The following is a 16,006-nucleotide window of genomic DNA, read 5'->3' on the forward strand; positions in this document are numbered from 1 at the left end:
CTGGACATTTTTTTGGTTGGTAGGCTATTAATTATTGCCTCAATTTCAGAGCCTGCTATTGGTCTATTCAGGAATTCCGCTTCTTCCTGGTTTAGTCTTGGGAGAGTGTAAGTGTCCAGGAATTTATTCATTTCTTCTAGATTTTCTAGTTTATTTGCATAGAGGTGTTTATAGTATTCTCTGATGGTAGTTTGTATTTCTGTGGTGTCGGTGGTGATATCCCCTTTATCATTTTTTATTGCATCTATTTGATTCTTCTCTCTTTTCTTCTTTATTAATCTTGCCAGCGGTCTATTAATTTTGTTGATCTTTTCAAAAAACCAACTCCTGGATTCATTGATTTTTTGGAGGGTTTTTTGTGTCTCTATCTCCTTCAGTTCTGCTCTGATCTTCGTTATTTCTTGCCTTCTGCTATCTTTTGAATGTGTTTGCTCTTGCTTCTCTAGTTCTTTTAATTGTGATGTTAGAGTGTCAATTTTAGATCTTTCCAGCTTTCTCTTGTGGGCATTTAGTGCTATAAATTTCCCTCTACACCCTGCTTTAAATGTGTCCCAGAGATTCTGGTATGTTGTATCTTTGTTCTCATTGGTTTCAAAGAACATCTTTATTTCTGCCTTCATTTCGTCATGTACCCAGTAGTCATTCAGGAGCAGGTTATTCAGTTTCCATGTAGTTGAGCGGTTTTGAGTGAGTTTCATAGTCCTGAGTTCTAGTTTGATTGCACTGTGGTCTGAGAGACAGTTTGTTATAATTTCTGTTCTTGTACATTTGCTGAGGAGTGCTTTACTTCCAATTATGTGGTCAATTTTGGAATAAGTGTGATGTGGTGCTGAGTAGAATGTATATTCTGTTGCTTTGGGGTGGAGAGGTCTGTAGATGTCTATTAGGTCTGCTTGCTGCAGAGATGAGTTCAATTCCTGGATATCCTTGTTAACTTTCTGTCTCGTTGATCTATCTAATGTTGACAGTGGGGTGTTGAAATCTCCCATTATTATTGTATGGGAGTCTAAGTCTCTTTGTAAGTCTCTAAGGACTTGCTTTATGAATCTGGGTGCTCCTGTATTGGGTGCATATATATTTAGGATAGTTAGCTCTTCCTGTTGAATTGATCCCTTTACCATTATGTAATGGCCTTCTTTGTGTCTTTTGATCTTTGATGGTTTAAAGTCTGTTTTATCAGAGACTAGTATTGCAACCCCTGCTTTTTTTTGTTCTCCATTTGCTTGGTAGATCTTCCTCCATCCCTTTATTTTGAGTCTATGTATGTCTGCATGTGAGATGTGTTTCCTGAATACAGCAAACTGATGGGTCTTGACTCTTTATCCAGTTTGCCAGTCTGTGTCTTTTAATTGGAGCATTTAGTCCATTTACATTTAAGGTTAATATTGTTATGTGTGAACTTGATCCTGCCATTATGATATTAACTGGTTATTTTGCTCGTTAGTTGATGCAGTTTCTTCCTAGCCTCGATGGTCTTTACATTTTGGCATGTTTTTGCAATGGCTGGTACTGGTTGTTCTTTTCCATGGTTAGTGGCTTCCTTTAGGATCTCTTGTAAGGCAGGCCTGGTGGTGACAAAATCTCTATGCATTTGCTTATCTGTAAAGGATTTTATTTCTCCTTCACTTATGAAACTTAGTTTGGCTAGATATGAAATTCTGGGTTTAAAATTCTTTTCTTTAAGAATGTTGAATATTGGCCCCCACTCTCTTCTGGCTTGTAGAGTTTCTGCCGAGAGATCTGCTGTTAGTCTGATGGGCTTCCCTTTGTGGGTAACCCGACCTTTCTCTCTGGCTGCCCTTAAGATCTTTTCCTTCATTTCAACTTTGGTGAATCTGGCAATTATGTGTCTTGGAGTTGCTCTTCTCAAGGAGTATCTTGTGGCGTTCTCTGTATTTCCTGAAATTGAATGTTGGCCTGCCCTACTAGGTTGGGGAAGTTCTCCTGGATGATATCCTGAAGAGTGTTTTCCGACTTGGTTCCATTTTCCCCCTCACTTTCAGGCACCCCAATGAGATGTAGATTTGGTCTTTTTACATAATCCCATACTTTTTGCAGGCTTTGTTCATTTCTTTTTCTTCTTTTTTCTTTAGGTTTCTCTTCTCACTTCATTTCATTAGTTTGATCCTCAATCGCTGATACTCTTTCTTCCAGTTGATCGAGTCAGTTACTGAAGCTCGTGCATTTGTCATGTATTTCTCGTGTCATGGTTTTCATCTCTGTCAATTCGTTTATGACCTTCTCTGCATTAATTATTCAGTTATCAATTCTTCCACTCTTTTGAAGATTTTTAGTTTCTTTGCGCTGGGTACGTAATTCCTCCTTTAGCTCTGAGAAGTTTGATGGACTGGAGCCTTCTTTTCTCATCTCGTCAAAGTCATTCTCTGTTCAGCTTTGATCTGTTGCTGGCGATGAGCTGCGTTCCTTTTGCAGGCGGCGATGCGCTCTTATTTTTTGAATTTCCAGCTTTTCTGCCCTGCTTTTTCCCCATCTTTGTGGTTTTATCTGCCTCTGGTCTTTGATGATGGTGATGTACTGATGGGGTTTTTGGTGTGGGTGTCCTTCCTGTTTGTTAGTTTTCCTTCTAACAGTCAGGACCCTCAGCTGTAGGTCTGTTGGAGATTGCTTGAGGTCCACTCCAGACCCTGTTTGCCTGGGTGTCAGCAGCAGAGGCTGCAGAAGATAGAATATTGCTGAACAGCGAGTGTACCTGTCTGATTCTTGCTTTGGAAGCTTCCTCTCAGTGGTGTACTCCACTGTGTGAGGTGTGGGGTGTCGGTCTGCCCCTAGTGGGGGATGTCTCCCAGTTAGGCTACTCAGGGGTCCCACTTGAGCAGGCATTCTGTCCGTTCTCAGATCTCAACCTCCATGTTGGGAGAACCACTGCTCTCTTCAAAGCTGTCAGACAGAGTCGTTTGTGTCTGCAGAAGTTTCAGCTGCTTTTTTTTGGTGGTTGTTGTTGTTGTTTAGCTGTGCCCTGTCCCCAGAGGTGGAGTCTACAGAGACAGGCAGGACTCCTTGAGCTGCTGTGAGCTCCACCCAGTTCGAGCTTCCCAGCTGCTTTGTTTATCTACTTAAGCCTCAGCAATGGTGGGCGCCCTCCCCCAGCCTCGCTGCTTCCTTGCCTGGGAGATGGCAGACTGCTGTGCTAGCAATGATTGAGGCTCCGTGGGCGTGGGACCCTCCCGGCCAGGTGTGGGATATAATCTCCTGGTGTGCCCGTTTGCTAAGATCCGTGGTAGAGCGCAGCATTGGGGTGGGAGTTACCCGATTTTCCAGGTGTTGTGTGTCTCAGTTCCCCTGGCTAGGAAAAGGGATTCCTTTCCCCCTTGCACTTCCCAGGTGAGGTGATGCCTCGCCCTGCTTCAGCTCTCGCTGGTCGGGCTGCAGCAGCTGACCAGCACCGACTATCCCGCACTCCCTAGTGAGATGAACCCAGTACCTCAGTTGACAATGCAGAAATCACCTGTCTTCTGTGTCGCTCACACTGGGAGTTGGAGACTGGAGCTGCTCCTATTCGGCCATCTTGCTCCGCCCCCCTCATTGTCTTTTATCTTAAGAATTAGTTTCACTTTTCTGTTTCTTCAAATGTCAAGTATTTCTAAATTATATCCTGGCAATTATGAATATCATATTCTTGAAACCCTAGATTGTGTTATATTCTTCTGATTTTTTTTTCTTTAATATATAATTAATACTATTGGATTCAAAATGTAAATTATATATTTAGGTAGCAGCTCAAATTGTATTTTAGATTTTTTAGCTTTTGCTAGGCTGCTTAGTCTTTATGCATATGTGGTTCAGGGGTCAGGTGGAGATTTGGGTAGAGTTTACACAAAGAATCTGGGGCTCCCTTTCTTATATTCTTTTCTGTGTATAATTTCCCTCTAACCTTTCCAGTGGCTTGAATTGTCCTGAACTCTGTCCTCTGGTGGTTTTAAAATCAGTTATTAGGCACCTTGAATGGCTCAGATAGGAATTGCTCTCAAACTAAAAACCACAAAAATGAGAATCTTACCTAGAGTTCTTCCCTTCCTCCAAGTGTCACCTTCCCTCAAGAATCTACTTACACTTGGCTGGGTGTGTGGTGGCTCATGCCTATAATCCCCATGCTTTGGAAGGCTGAGGCAGGAGGATGACTTGAGCCTATGAATTTGAGACTGCAGTGAGCTAGGAACCCACTGTTGCACTCTAGCCTGGGTAACAGAGCAAGACCCTGTCTCTAAAAAATAAAATAAATAAAATAAAATAAAATAAAACAAAACAGTTAACAAATCTGCCTACTCCTGATTGTTCTCCTATTGTTGATACTTGTATTTAGTCCAGAGTTTATGGTTGTTATGTGTGGCAGCATTTGTCCAGTGAGAACTCAAGTCATATCAGAAGCAAAACTGGGAACTCTAAATATGGTCCTCAAAGTGTCTTTAATTTGATGGAGAATTCCTGGAACATCACGTGAAATAGAATTTGCTCATTTGCACAAAGCCAGAACAATGTTTATTTTGTGTTAAGAGTAAAGGTTCTTCTTTTAGTAAAATTTGAAATTTTTCTTTTTAAATATTTCAGGCCTAGAGGAAAGGAGAAATGAAACGTTTAATTTATTGCAATCGTAATTTCCCCGATTTATGCTCAGTTTGCCTGTGAAAAATCAATAGGAAGCTTTAGCTTCAGGCATTATCCATCATTACACCTGAAAGGTGTGCAGTTCAATGTCTATGCTCAAATCTTATCTTGGCTATCTATGGGTTTTAGAAAAGTAATACTGGTAAAACTAAATTAATTAAAAATACCAAAGTAAATACCGTTTTCCCTCTTGTTACTTCCTAGAAAGTAGCACGTCTGGAAATTGAGAACAAAGTCCTTCAGGAGCAATTGAAACAGGCTTTACAGGTAAAGGATGTCATGTTTCTTTAACATTGTTAACAAGTAAAGAAAATATCCACAAAGAACTTTTCAAATGAATAATTTTTGCTTTGTAAGCTAAGAGGTCTACATATTCTCCTGTTTGGCCAGGTTTAAACTATATTCATTTTATGCATTAGGGATATATTAATAAAATTTAATATTCATTCTTATCAAAAATAGTGAGATATAAAGAAAAACAAACTTAAGCTAATAACGGCAATCTATTCATCTGTCATGGTTGCAGTATAAAAAAAGAAAAGGAAAAGAAAAAAGACAATGTATTTCAAGCTGATAAGCAATATACTTAAAGGTAAAATACTGCAGGCATTCCAATTAAACTTAGTTGAACCAAGATGTTAACTCTTATTATTCTTTTTAAAATTCTAGTTAAATAATACTATAAGAAATGAAAAAAACTATAAGCATTTCATAAATGAATATACAAAAGTATATTTGTGTATTATAAAATTGTTTTGCCTCCCATCTTGGTAAAAATGTAAAGGACAGAAATATGTAGTATTTGTGGTTATGTACTGAAATGAGCAACTTTTCTCATACTTCTATTATCAAAAAAGTATGAATTGATATATTCATCATTTTTTTGATAATAGAAGTATGAAAGATATTTGTTATGTCTTTTCTGGGAGACAGAAAAGACATAGCAAACTTGGAAAGATGTAGCCTTTTCACTCAATAAAAGCTTTTAAAAGTTTGTCCTAAAGAAGAAAAAAGTATACAGGTAGACAGAGAGTTTGCACAAGTATGTATAATGTCATATGTTGTCATAGCAAAAATTTTGAATGATCTAAATGTCCATTGATAAGGAGTTTGCTAAGACAATTATGGTATATTATTAAACGTACTTCTGTTACCTATTCTGATTTAAATGTACATTTATTGTTATAGAAACATATCTATGACATTATTTAATGAAAAGAGCATAATATGTGAGTATGTATAGTATGACCCAATTTAGATAAACATTTAAAAAATTTGGCTGGGCATGGTGGTTCATGCCTGTAATCCCAGCACTTTGGGGGGCCGAGGCTGGTGGATCACTTTGAGCCCAAGAGTTGGCAATCAGCCTGGGCAACATGGTGAAACCCTGTCTCTACTAAAAATACACAGACTGACTGAGTGTGGTGGTGTGAGCCTGTAGTCTCAGCTACTTGGGAGGCTGAGGTGGGGGGATGTCTTAAACCCAGGAGACTAGAGGTTGCAAAAAAACCTGCATATATATATTTAAACTTTTCTAAATATAGCTAGTGTATATATATATGTACACACACTATATATGTGTATATTGTGTGTGTGTGTGTGTATATATATATGTAGTGTGTATATATATATATACACACACTAGCTATATTTAGAAAAGTTTAGAAAGGATATACCTCAAAATGTTAATAGTAATTTTTCTTTATGAGGTGAGATTATTTGTGAATTTTCTTTTTGTTTATATATTCTTTTATATAAGTAAGTTAATTGTATGACTAAATAAAAATTATAAAAAGTGACATTTTTGAGAAGAATTTTATTCCAGAATAAATAAGTTGTTTTCCACATTTTATTTCATTCTTTGATATTATAGGTGCTAATTATCCTTCTTATAGTCTATCAGTTTTTATAATATATACCTTATATGAATTTTTATTTTGCTTGTATAATAATTAGAGCCTTAAAAATAACAGCCAGGAGAAACTCGTGGGTATAAAAATAGCCCTCAAAGGTGGAAGAGGTTTCTTCATAACTTCTGATTTTAACTGCGGGATTATTAAAGTATGAATTATGCCAATAGCTTACCTTTGCTCACTTCAACTCAGTAAAAATGAGTTGAGAAATCATGTAGGCATAAATATATGTAGATTTCTGAATGTAGTAGTATTGGCAGGAAAATATCAGAAAATGCTTAATAAACTGGTACTTTTTTAAAAACAGGAAGCTGAAAAAGCTAAGCATCAACTTAACTATTTCCTAAGTCAAGAGAGGAAGTTACTTAAAAGTGAGGGGAAAACTGAGACAACCATGCGAGTGGGTAATAGTCAAACAGAAGTTAAAGGTGAAGATTCAAAAACTATACCACTGGAGAAGGAAACAGGAAAATCACTGGTTTCAGATTCAGGTGGACAGAAGACAAGTGATAAAATCCAAGAATATCCACAGGTGAGGAAATAACCAAAATGGAGACAGTAGTATATGTTGTGAGAAGTTTGTCTTTTATATTATTATTTACTTCATTTGTATATGTTATTTAAAAAATCATGCTTCTGTTTTTCGGTTTGTTTTTACTTTTTCCCTTTACCTTCTGGATATGTCAACTCATTATTATCTTGAATACTAAACTATGACTTAAATATATACTGATTTTGAATGACCACATCAGCATCTGAGATTTGAGTCCTTTATTTTTACCTTCTCTTTTTGTGTAATTTTTATTGTGAATGACCTCAACTTCTTCCTGGAAAGATATATAATAAAGACAGTTTCTCTGAGGGCAATAAAAATTATTAAAGTTGTTAGGTCATGTATATAAATGGAGTAAGGTACACTGAATTGAATATAAAATATTTAAAGAAATGTAGGATTGTCAGCTGCTTTAAGACAAAGAACAAAAGCAGCACAACTTAAAATCTGCTAGTCATTTTATAGCTGCTATTATTATAAAATCTGCGAGTCATTTTATATCTGCCATTATTATAAAATCTGCTAGTCATTTTATATCTATGTATATGGGCTAGTCATTTACACAAGACCATAAGATAGCTATTAGCACCTCCATTTTGAGGATGAAACCAAAACTTTAAAAAATTAGCCATGCCACATTACAGTGAGTAATATTGAGTTAGATTTCAAATTCAGGTCTTTCCAGCTCCAAAATCACATCTGAAGATATCTTCTTTGCTTGTCTACATGGCTGCATTTGAAACTTGCTTTGTTAAAAGCTTTATTGTTTTCTATTTCCCAGTATTTATCTCCTAATCCAAAACAAAGGTTTTCATATATGACAGAAAAAGTTAGATTAAATATTAAAATGAACCTTAGCAGAACAGTAGCTAAAACATCACATTGCTTTCACACATAAGTGATTCTAATTTTAGTGGGTTTATATATAGATCAATACACATCTGTCTTCTTGTGTATCTAGCTTAACACTCATTAATTAAACATCTATTATATGCTAGGTTCTTTGCACAGATGGTGTATATAATGTCATGTATTCAGATGGCTTGTTCTGGTAATAGTGAAACAGGAGATATCATTATTGGAGATTTTGATGTAATAGAAGTTTATACTCACTGTCCATGTTCTTATAGTAATTTAACTGTAATCTTTCTCAATCACCGTATTAAAACTATTTTTGCCAAGGTTACAACAAATCTATTTGATGCTATTCTGAAGGATGCTTTATAGTTTTTTTCTTTGTTTCTTTTTATTTTTTGAGATGGAGTTTCTCTCTTGTTGCCCAGGCTGGAGTGCAATGTTGTGATCTCAGCTCACTACAACCTCTGCCTCCCAGATTCAAGTGATTCTCCTGCCTCAGCCTCCTGAGTAGCTGATATTACAGATGCCTGCCACCACACCTGGCTAAGTTTTTATATTTTTAGTAGAGATGGAGTTTCACCATGTTGGTCAGGCTGGTCTCGAACTCCAGACCTTAGGTGATCCACCTGCCTCAACCTCCCAAAGTGTTGGGATTACAGGCATGAGTCACTACGCCCGGCCAGATGATTTATAGTTTAATCTCATTTGTCCTCTTAGCAGCATTTAACCATGTTTAATCATTTATTTTTAAATATTTTTGTATTATACTTTAAGTTCTGGGGTACATAGATAGTCTATAGTTTGTTTGAGAAACAGCATAATTATTTGGTTTTCCTTATATATTTTTGGAACGCCTCTTTGGCCTCTTGCTTTGCTCATTCTTTAAATGTTAGTACTTCTCTGGGTTCTGTCCTAGAGTTTCTTTTTATTCCATATACTCTTTCTGAACATGCTCATATACCTTCATGGCTTCTAGGGCCATATAAATCTCTTATCTCTAACTTGAATTACACCTCATTTCCAGACCTATTATTCATTAACATACTGAATTTTTCTATTTCGATGGACTTCAAACATCTAGAATTCACCATGTCCCTAAATGAACCAATTGAGTTCTTCTCAGACCTGCTTTATCTCTCAGTATTCAGTCTCCTGGCATCCTCATCCATCGAATTGCTGAAACTATAAAGTCCAGCATCACTGTTATTTCTTCTTTTCCTTCGTCTTGACCCAATTATTATCTATCAAATTCTGTCCAGTTTTGTCAATATTACTGACAGTTCTGTTAGTCAAGCTCCCACCAGGACTCTAATTGGTCTCTCTCTTTCCAGGCCAGTCTCCTTGTTGGTGGCTAGTCATCTTGCAAAAATTGATATTTGTTTGTTACCTTCTTGCCTAAAATCTTGAATGCTTTCTACTGCCCTTAACGTTAAGAACAAAGTCCTAATTATGGTTTAAGGCTTTGTTAGATCTGGTCTTTTCCTGAGGCCCCAGCCTCATCTTTAATTATCCCCCCAGGCTATTGCACATGCTTTCATATGCACATGTGTATCATATATTTTATGCTTTAGCTACACTGAACCTTCTTTAAGTTTATAGAACATATGGTGTTTTCTGTAACCTTAAGTATTTTGCCTATTTTGTTCTCTGCTTGAAACACTGTTTCTCCCTTCTCCATTTCCTAAAATGTATCTGGTTAAAAGATAAATGAGAAACAAAAGTACTGTTTCAGTTATTTTTTGCAACATAACAAATTATGCCAAAATTTAGTGGTATAGACAGCAAACATGTACTATCTCAGAATATTTGTAGGTCAGGAATCCTAATGTTCCTTAGCTGTGTCCTCTGGCTCAGGTTCCCTCTCACAAGGATGTAGCCAAGGCATTACCCTTGGCTGTATGTATTTTAAGGTCCAACTGGAGAAGGATGTACTCCCAAACTCATTCATGTACTCACATGACTGTTGTTAGGCCTCAGGTTCTTGCTGGCTATTGATTTGAGACATCAGTACTTTGCTATAGGGGCCTCTCCATAATGTAGCTTACAACATGGAAACAAAGGCAGAGTGAGATATAGGGAGACATAGATGGAGAAAAATCGACATGGAGACAGAGACAGAGAGAGAATCTAATCTTGGAAGTGACATTCCATCACTTTTGTCATATCCAGTTCATTAAAAGTGGAAGTAGTCACTAGCGCCAGCTCACACACAAGGGAAAGGTATACCACTGGCGTGAACACCATGAGCAGGGATCGCTGGTAGCCATTTTAGAGGCTGCCTATCATGAGTATTAATAGATAAGTATGAGATTGTGAAAATTCCTGAATCGAATGCTAAATCAAGCAGTTTGGTCTTCAATTTTCGGAAAAGAAAATTTCTGGGTAAGGGAATAACATGTAAGATACTGTTTGTAAAGAGGATAATTGCGCATCAGTGGGGTAGATGTATTCTTCCCTTTTATTGATCCCATAATTAATAAGGTTTTTGTATATATTGTAACTATAAATTAATTTCATTTTTTCTGCTGATAGAGCTCTCCTGGGTATCATAGTGCTCTTGGTTGGCTGTGGAGCTGTGATATTATTAGTATCAAGAGCAGGCTTTCTCATCTGAGGTGGGAAGGCCTCAATGCTCTTGGGTCTGAGCTTCACAGGGAAGCCACCTTATCACCCTTTGCTATAGACACCTAAAATTTACAAGTAAAGGAAAAATATTTGGAACTCCTACTATTGGACACTATATTACACAAAAGCCCTGTGATATGTATGTCATAATGACAAGTTGGAAAAAGTAGTGCCTTTTTGTTTTTGCATCTGTTTTTGAGGTTGTTTATTAGAATAATAGTCTTTTTTAATTCAGAGGGAGGGGCAAGAACTATTATTGTTTCTGTCAGGAACTATACATAATTATCTATAAACTTTTAATTAATGGAGGATGATAATACTTTATAAGAATACTGTGGCCGGGTACAGTGGCTCATGCCTGTAATCCCAGCACTTTGGGAGGTGGGCAGGAGGATCACTTGAGGTCAAGAGTTGGAGACCAGCCTGGCCAATATGGTGAAACCCTGTCTCTACTTAAAAAAAAAAAAAAAAAAAAAAGAAAAATTAGCCAGGCATGGTGGTGTGTGCCTATAATCCCAGCTGTTCTGGAGGCTGAGGCAGAAGAATCACTTGAACCCGGGAGGCAGAGGTTGCAGTGAGCCCAGATAGTGCCACTGTACTCCAGCCTGCATGACAGAATGAGACTCTGTCTCAAAAAAAAAAAAAAAAAAAAAAAAAAAAAAAAGAGAATACTGTGAGGGTATAATGAGATAATGCTTATGAACTGCTTTTGTGTATCATGAAGTCCTATGTAACTGTTATTTTTGCATCCCTGTTTAGCTCTGTAGGAGTTGTCTGCATAGGCTGTATGAAAATCATTGATGATTTATTAGTTAGTATATAGGATAACTATTGTGACTATTGTGACATATAGACACAAAATGTATGATGGCTCTAACACAATGGAAGCTTCTTTCCTGGTGTTAATAGTCCAAGGAAGTTCAAGGTCAGCGTTCGTGGTAAGGAGTTCTGCTCCACAGGGTTGTTAAGGTATCCTGGCATATGGAAGGTTTGCCATCTTACATGTGGCTTCCTGAGCCACACTGGGCATAGTTACCTAGCTATCAGAAAAGAATATGGAGGACAAACATGAGTAATTTTCATTGACCTGGCTGGAGGAGATGCACATCCTTTTTTCTCACATTCTATTTGCTACGTTTAACTACAGGGAGAATTAACAAATGTAGACTAACAATGTGTCTAAGAAGAAGAGAAAATTAGTTTGTTGACCATTTAGAAGTCTTTGCCACAGGGGAATAAGGATAAAACTAGTTAATCTCTGCATAAAAGAAACTGAATTAGATGAAAATCAGGTCCAGAATAAAGCCTACAATCAACATTTATACTATAGGAAAGTATGTATTATATTCACAAGAGGTAATTTATTAATAAAAATCACACTTTTAAGGCCACTGGCCTTTTTTTTTTTTTTTTTCCCGAGACGGAGTCTCACTCTGTTGCCCAGACTGGAGTGCAATGGTGCGATCTTGGCTCACTGCAACCTCTGCCTCCTTGGTTCAGGTTCAGACAATTCTCCTCTCTCAGCCTCCCGAGTAGCTGGGATTACAGGAGCCTGCCACCACACCCAGCTAATTTTTGTATTTTTAGTGGAGACAGGGTTTCGCCATGTTGGCCAGGCTAGTCTTGAACTCTTGACCTCAGGTGATCTGCCTGCCTTGGCCTCCCAAAGTGCTGGGATTACAGTTGTGAGCCACCTTGCCCGGCTGGCCTAACACTGTTGGTTACGTACTTCTGTAAACATATTTGAACATGTATTCTCAGTATACTTATTTTAAAATTGATAAATTACAAAAATCACCTCCACAGTTTATTATGCATAATATTAGCATTATACATCCTTCAACAAGAATATTTAAAAGGATTAGATAATTATGTAATAGATAAGTTTGAAATAAATTTTGGGCTACTCTGCCTATGGAGCAGGCCTGCTCTGTCTATGGAGCAGATGTTTTCTTGTACTCCGTTGCTCTAATAAACATGCTTTTCTTTCATTCAAAAAAAAAATTTTTGTTTACTAAAAGTATAAAACCTTATTTGCTCTTAATTTAGAAATACAAGTGTAATTTTAGGGCCTACTCTCCTTCTATAGTGTCTCTTCCAATGCTAAAATATGATAATTTCTTTGCTTTTTTGATACCTTAATCTTACAAAATTGTCATATTAAATGACATTTTTCTAAATGACTGAATGTAAACATTGTATATGCATACTTGATATTTTTAAATCTAGTATTATCTTTATCACAGATCACTGCCCAAAGCGGAAGACTGATTGAAAAAAGGTAAAACACTTTTTAAAAATTTGTTCTGTCATTTTCTAATCTTTATCAGTTTGCATACCTAAGTAATGAAAATAACCATATTAAATTTTGTCACAAAACTCTTTGAAACTAATTTTAAGTAGAAAATGTTAGAAACTTTAGATTTCAAAGTTTAAGGAGTTGATGCAGTCAAAAGTAAAAATTAAATGAAAAATTTAAATTAAGGACCAGGTCTATGTACAAACACACTTTTTTTTTCTGACAACAACAATTAAAATTATTTTCAACTTAGTTATCATCAAGATGCATGAGCTAGATACATAAACAACTTACTGAAAAATCATTTTTACCTTCTATTTTAACTCAGTTACTATACGCACACATATATATGTACATGCATTCACATATATAATTGAGTTGATTGATTCATCCAATTGAATCTTATAGTTTTCACTAGTGAGTCTCTTTGATTATTATATCATGATTGATTCACAGACTTTCTTGATTCACATTACCATGGAGTAAAGAGGAATTACCTAGAAGTATGCATTTATGTACTTCATTGCCATTTTAAATATTTATGGATTATAGACCCAGGTGAATTAGCAAGAATTAGGTAATAAGTATAATGATTAATGGCCAGAAGTTTTGAAAATGTTCATTTTAAATGTTTGTAGTGAATGTTTATATTTAAAAGTATATATTTTAAATACTAACTAGATATATACTAAAAACTACATGTTTTAAATACAATGTGCAAGAGAAAATTAGACATTGGTCCACTTGTTGCTTTGCAAACTTATTATGGTTGGTTTCTTATTGTTGATTTCTTTGTATTTTAAATATGTATGGTCAGCATTTGAGAATGTATAAGGAAAAGTATTAATAATTATCTGCAACAGTAATGGGAACTTATGTATCATGCAGAAATAGGAAGAAATAAAGCAAAAGCATGGTGCTTTTTTTTTTTTAGATGGAGTCTGGCTCTTATTGCCCAGGCTGGAGGGCAGTGGCATGATCTCAGCTCACTGCAACCTCCGCCTCCCGGGTTCAAGTGATTCTCCTGCCTCAGCCTCCCCAGTAGCTGGGATTACAGGTGCCCGCCACCGTGCCCGGCTAACTTTTATATTTTTAGTAGAGACGGGGTTTTGCCATGTTGGCCAGGCTGGTCTCAAATTCCTGTCCTCAGGTGATCCACTCACCTCGGATTCCCAAAGTGTTGGGATTACAGGCGTGAGCCACTGTGCCCGGCTGGTGCTCTTATATTCATACTCAGATTATGGTAGAGCATGAAATATTACTATAGTTTTCCATGCAATCATGGTGACCTATAGCCTTTGAAAATCCTGCAGAGCCAGTAGTTTATCACCCTGAAGAACACGAGGTGGTAACTTTTGATATAAGTTGTTTTAATATTGAACATTTAGTTGCTGCTGATAAATGTGATAGGCTCTTTGTACATTGGTAACTCCCAGAAAATACAAACATTGGCTTACAAAAAGCATTTTAAAGAGAGTTTCTAGTCTCTATGAAGACATGGTAAGGCAGTCTCAGTTACTTTCCATGGGTGTTTGGAAAAATCTTAAAGAGGCATTATGATAATATTACCTAGTGAGTTACTACCGCTGCCAGCCCTCATTCTACTTTTCTGATAAGTCACATTTTAGAATTTTAATGAGAAGTGATAGAATGGAAGAAGGGTTCAATGGAGAACAACAGAATGAGGATGATAGGACATCAAGATTAAAAAAAATCATAGAATGAATATATCAAATAATCCCTCTTAAATGCCTTTTTTCCCCTAGAAATGTTGATTGATGTAATAACTTCAGGAGGAAGATGATTGTAATTCATTTCAATTCAGTTTAGCTCAAATGAGAAAACACTGACTGAGCATCCATGCTGTGCAAGGCACTATACTGGGTATTATGGGATATAAAGGGCTTTAAATATATGGTCATTGCCCTCAATGCATTAACAGTCTAGTAGGGTCGACTAGACATGTACAAAAATAAGTGGAGTATAATGCAGACGTTGCATTCTATAAAACATTACCAAGAAGCTACATCAAAGAAGAGGAAAAGTTGTTTCTGACTGGATTAAGAATTACATACCATTTAATTTAAGAAGGATGGTTGGGTTGGATTTTAACAGGAAATGTGAGGAAAGGGTGTGTCGAGTGGACAGAACTTTGCTTTGAGGCAAAGACGAGGATGTTTAGAATCTATACAGTGTGCTCAGGAAAAGGCCAAAAATTCATTTTGTTTGGATCCTAGACTAAGGACAATAATGGGAAATATGAGATGAAATAGGTTGTTTCAGCTTGATAGGTTTTATAGAATTGCCCTCAATAGATTTAGGTTAATTATTATATATTATATAATAATATAATATAATACATTACATATTATATTATATTGCTAAATATAATAAAAATTCAAACTATTAAGCACATGGCACAATATTATTCATCAACCTTCATTTTGGGTTACTTCTTAGATCCTAATAGAGTTTCTGAAATACTTTGGAAAAGTCTCCCAAACCTTCAGAGAGTGGATGGGAGCGAAGTAAGGAGACCCCACCTGAGCAGATACATGGTATTGCTTACAATAAAGTACAATTTTGCTCTTTACAACATTTATCAGTTTATTTTGGCTTAGGGAATGGAGTTAGTGGTAAATAATCAAACAACAGATTTTAATGATTTATTGTTTCACATCATGTGTGTTGTTAGCTTTTCTTAAATGTTTTGCGGCATTGAAATTCACACTTTTTAGAAATGAAAATGTAAACTAATTCATGGTGTTTTATTTTTAAGAGTTACACAGTCAACCTATTTCTTTCTAAACACTTTCATTAGGACTTTCACTATTACTTGGGTTTTCTATAAAGCACAAAAACATACAAGAGAAGAGTGGTGGAACATGTCCATTTTTTTTCTCCATAGATTAGATGATTAGCTGTTGAATTTACTCATTCATTTATTCACCCAACTCATTCAACAGGTACTTTTGTCACCTTCATATGTCCAGTTCTTTTTGGGGTATTGTGTTTTACTGAAAAATCAGACAGATAAGATGCCTTCTCTTGTGGTACTTACATTATAACAGAAGAGACAAAACATAAACAAGTAAAAATAAATAAACAAGATGATTTTGGAGACTAATACATGAA

General features: G+C 36.2%; 1 protein-coding gene across 1 annotated transcript in view; it reads left to right on the plus strand.

The window, feature by feature from the left end:
• Positions 1 to 16,006, plus strand: part of CCDC7 (coiled-coil domain containing 7) — a 442,752-nt gene that overhangs the window by 121,256 nt on the left and 305,490 nt on the right. Inside the window, exons 15-17 of the mRNA XM_028826154.2 lie at positions 4,828 to 4,890; positions 6,844 to 7,068; positions 12,819 to 12,853. Coding sequence (XP_028681987.2) covers positions 4,828 to 4,890; positions 6,844 to 7,068; positions 12,819 to 12,853 — 323 coding nt within the window. The remainder of the gene's footprint in view (positions 1 to 4,827; positions 4,891 to 6,843; positions 7,069 to 12,818; positions 12,854 to 16,006) is intronic.

Source organism: Macaca mulatta, chromosome 9 (assembly GCF_049350105.2).
Source record: "Macaca mulatta isolate MMU2019108-1 chromosome 9, T2T-MMU8v2.0, whole genome shotgun sequence".
Classification (NCBI taxonomy): Eukaryota; Metazoa; Chordata; class Mammalia; order Primates; family Cercopithecidae; genus Macaca; species Macaca mulatta.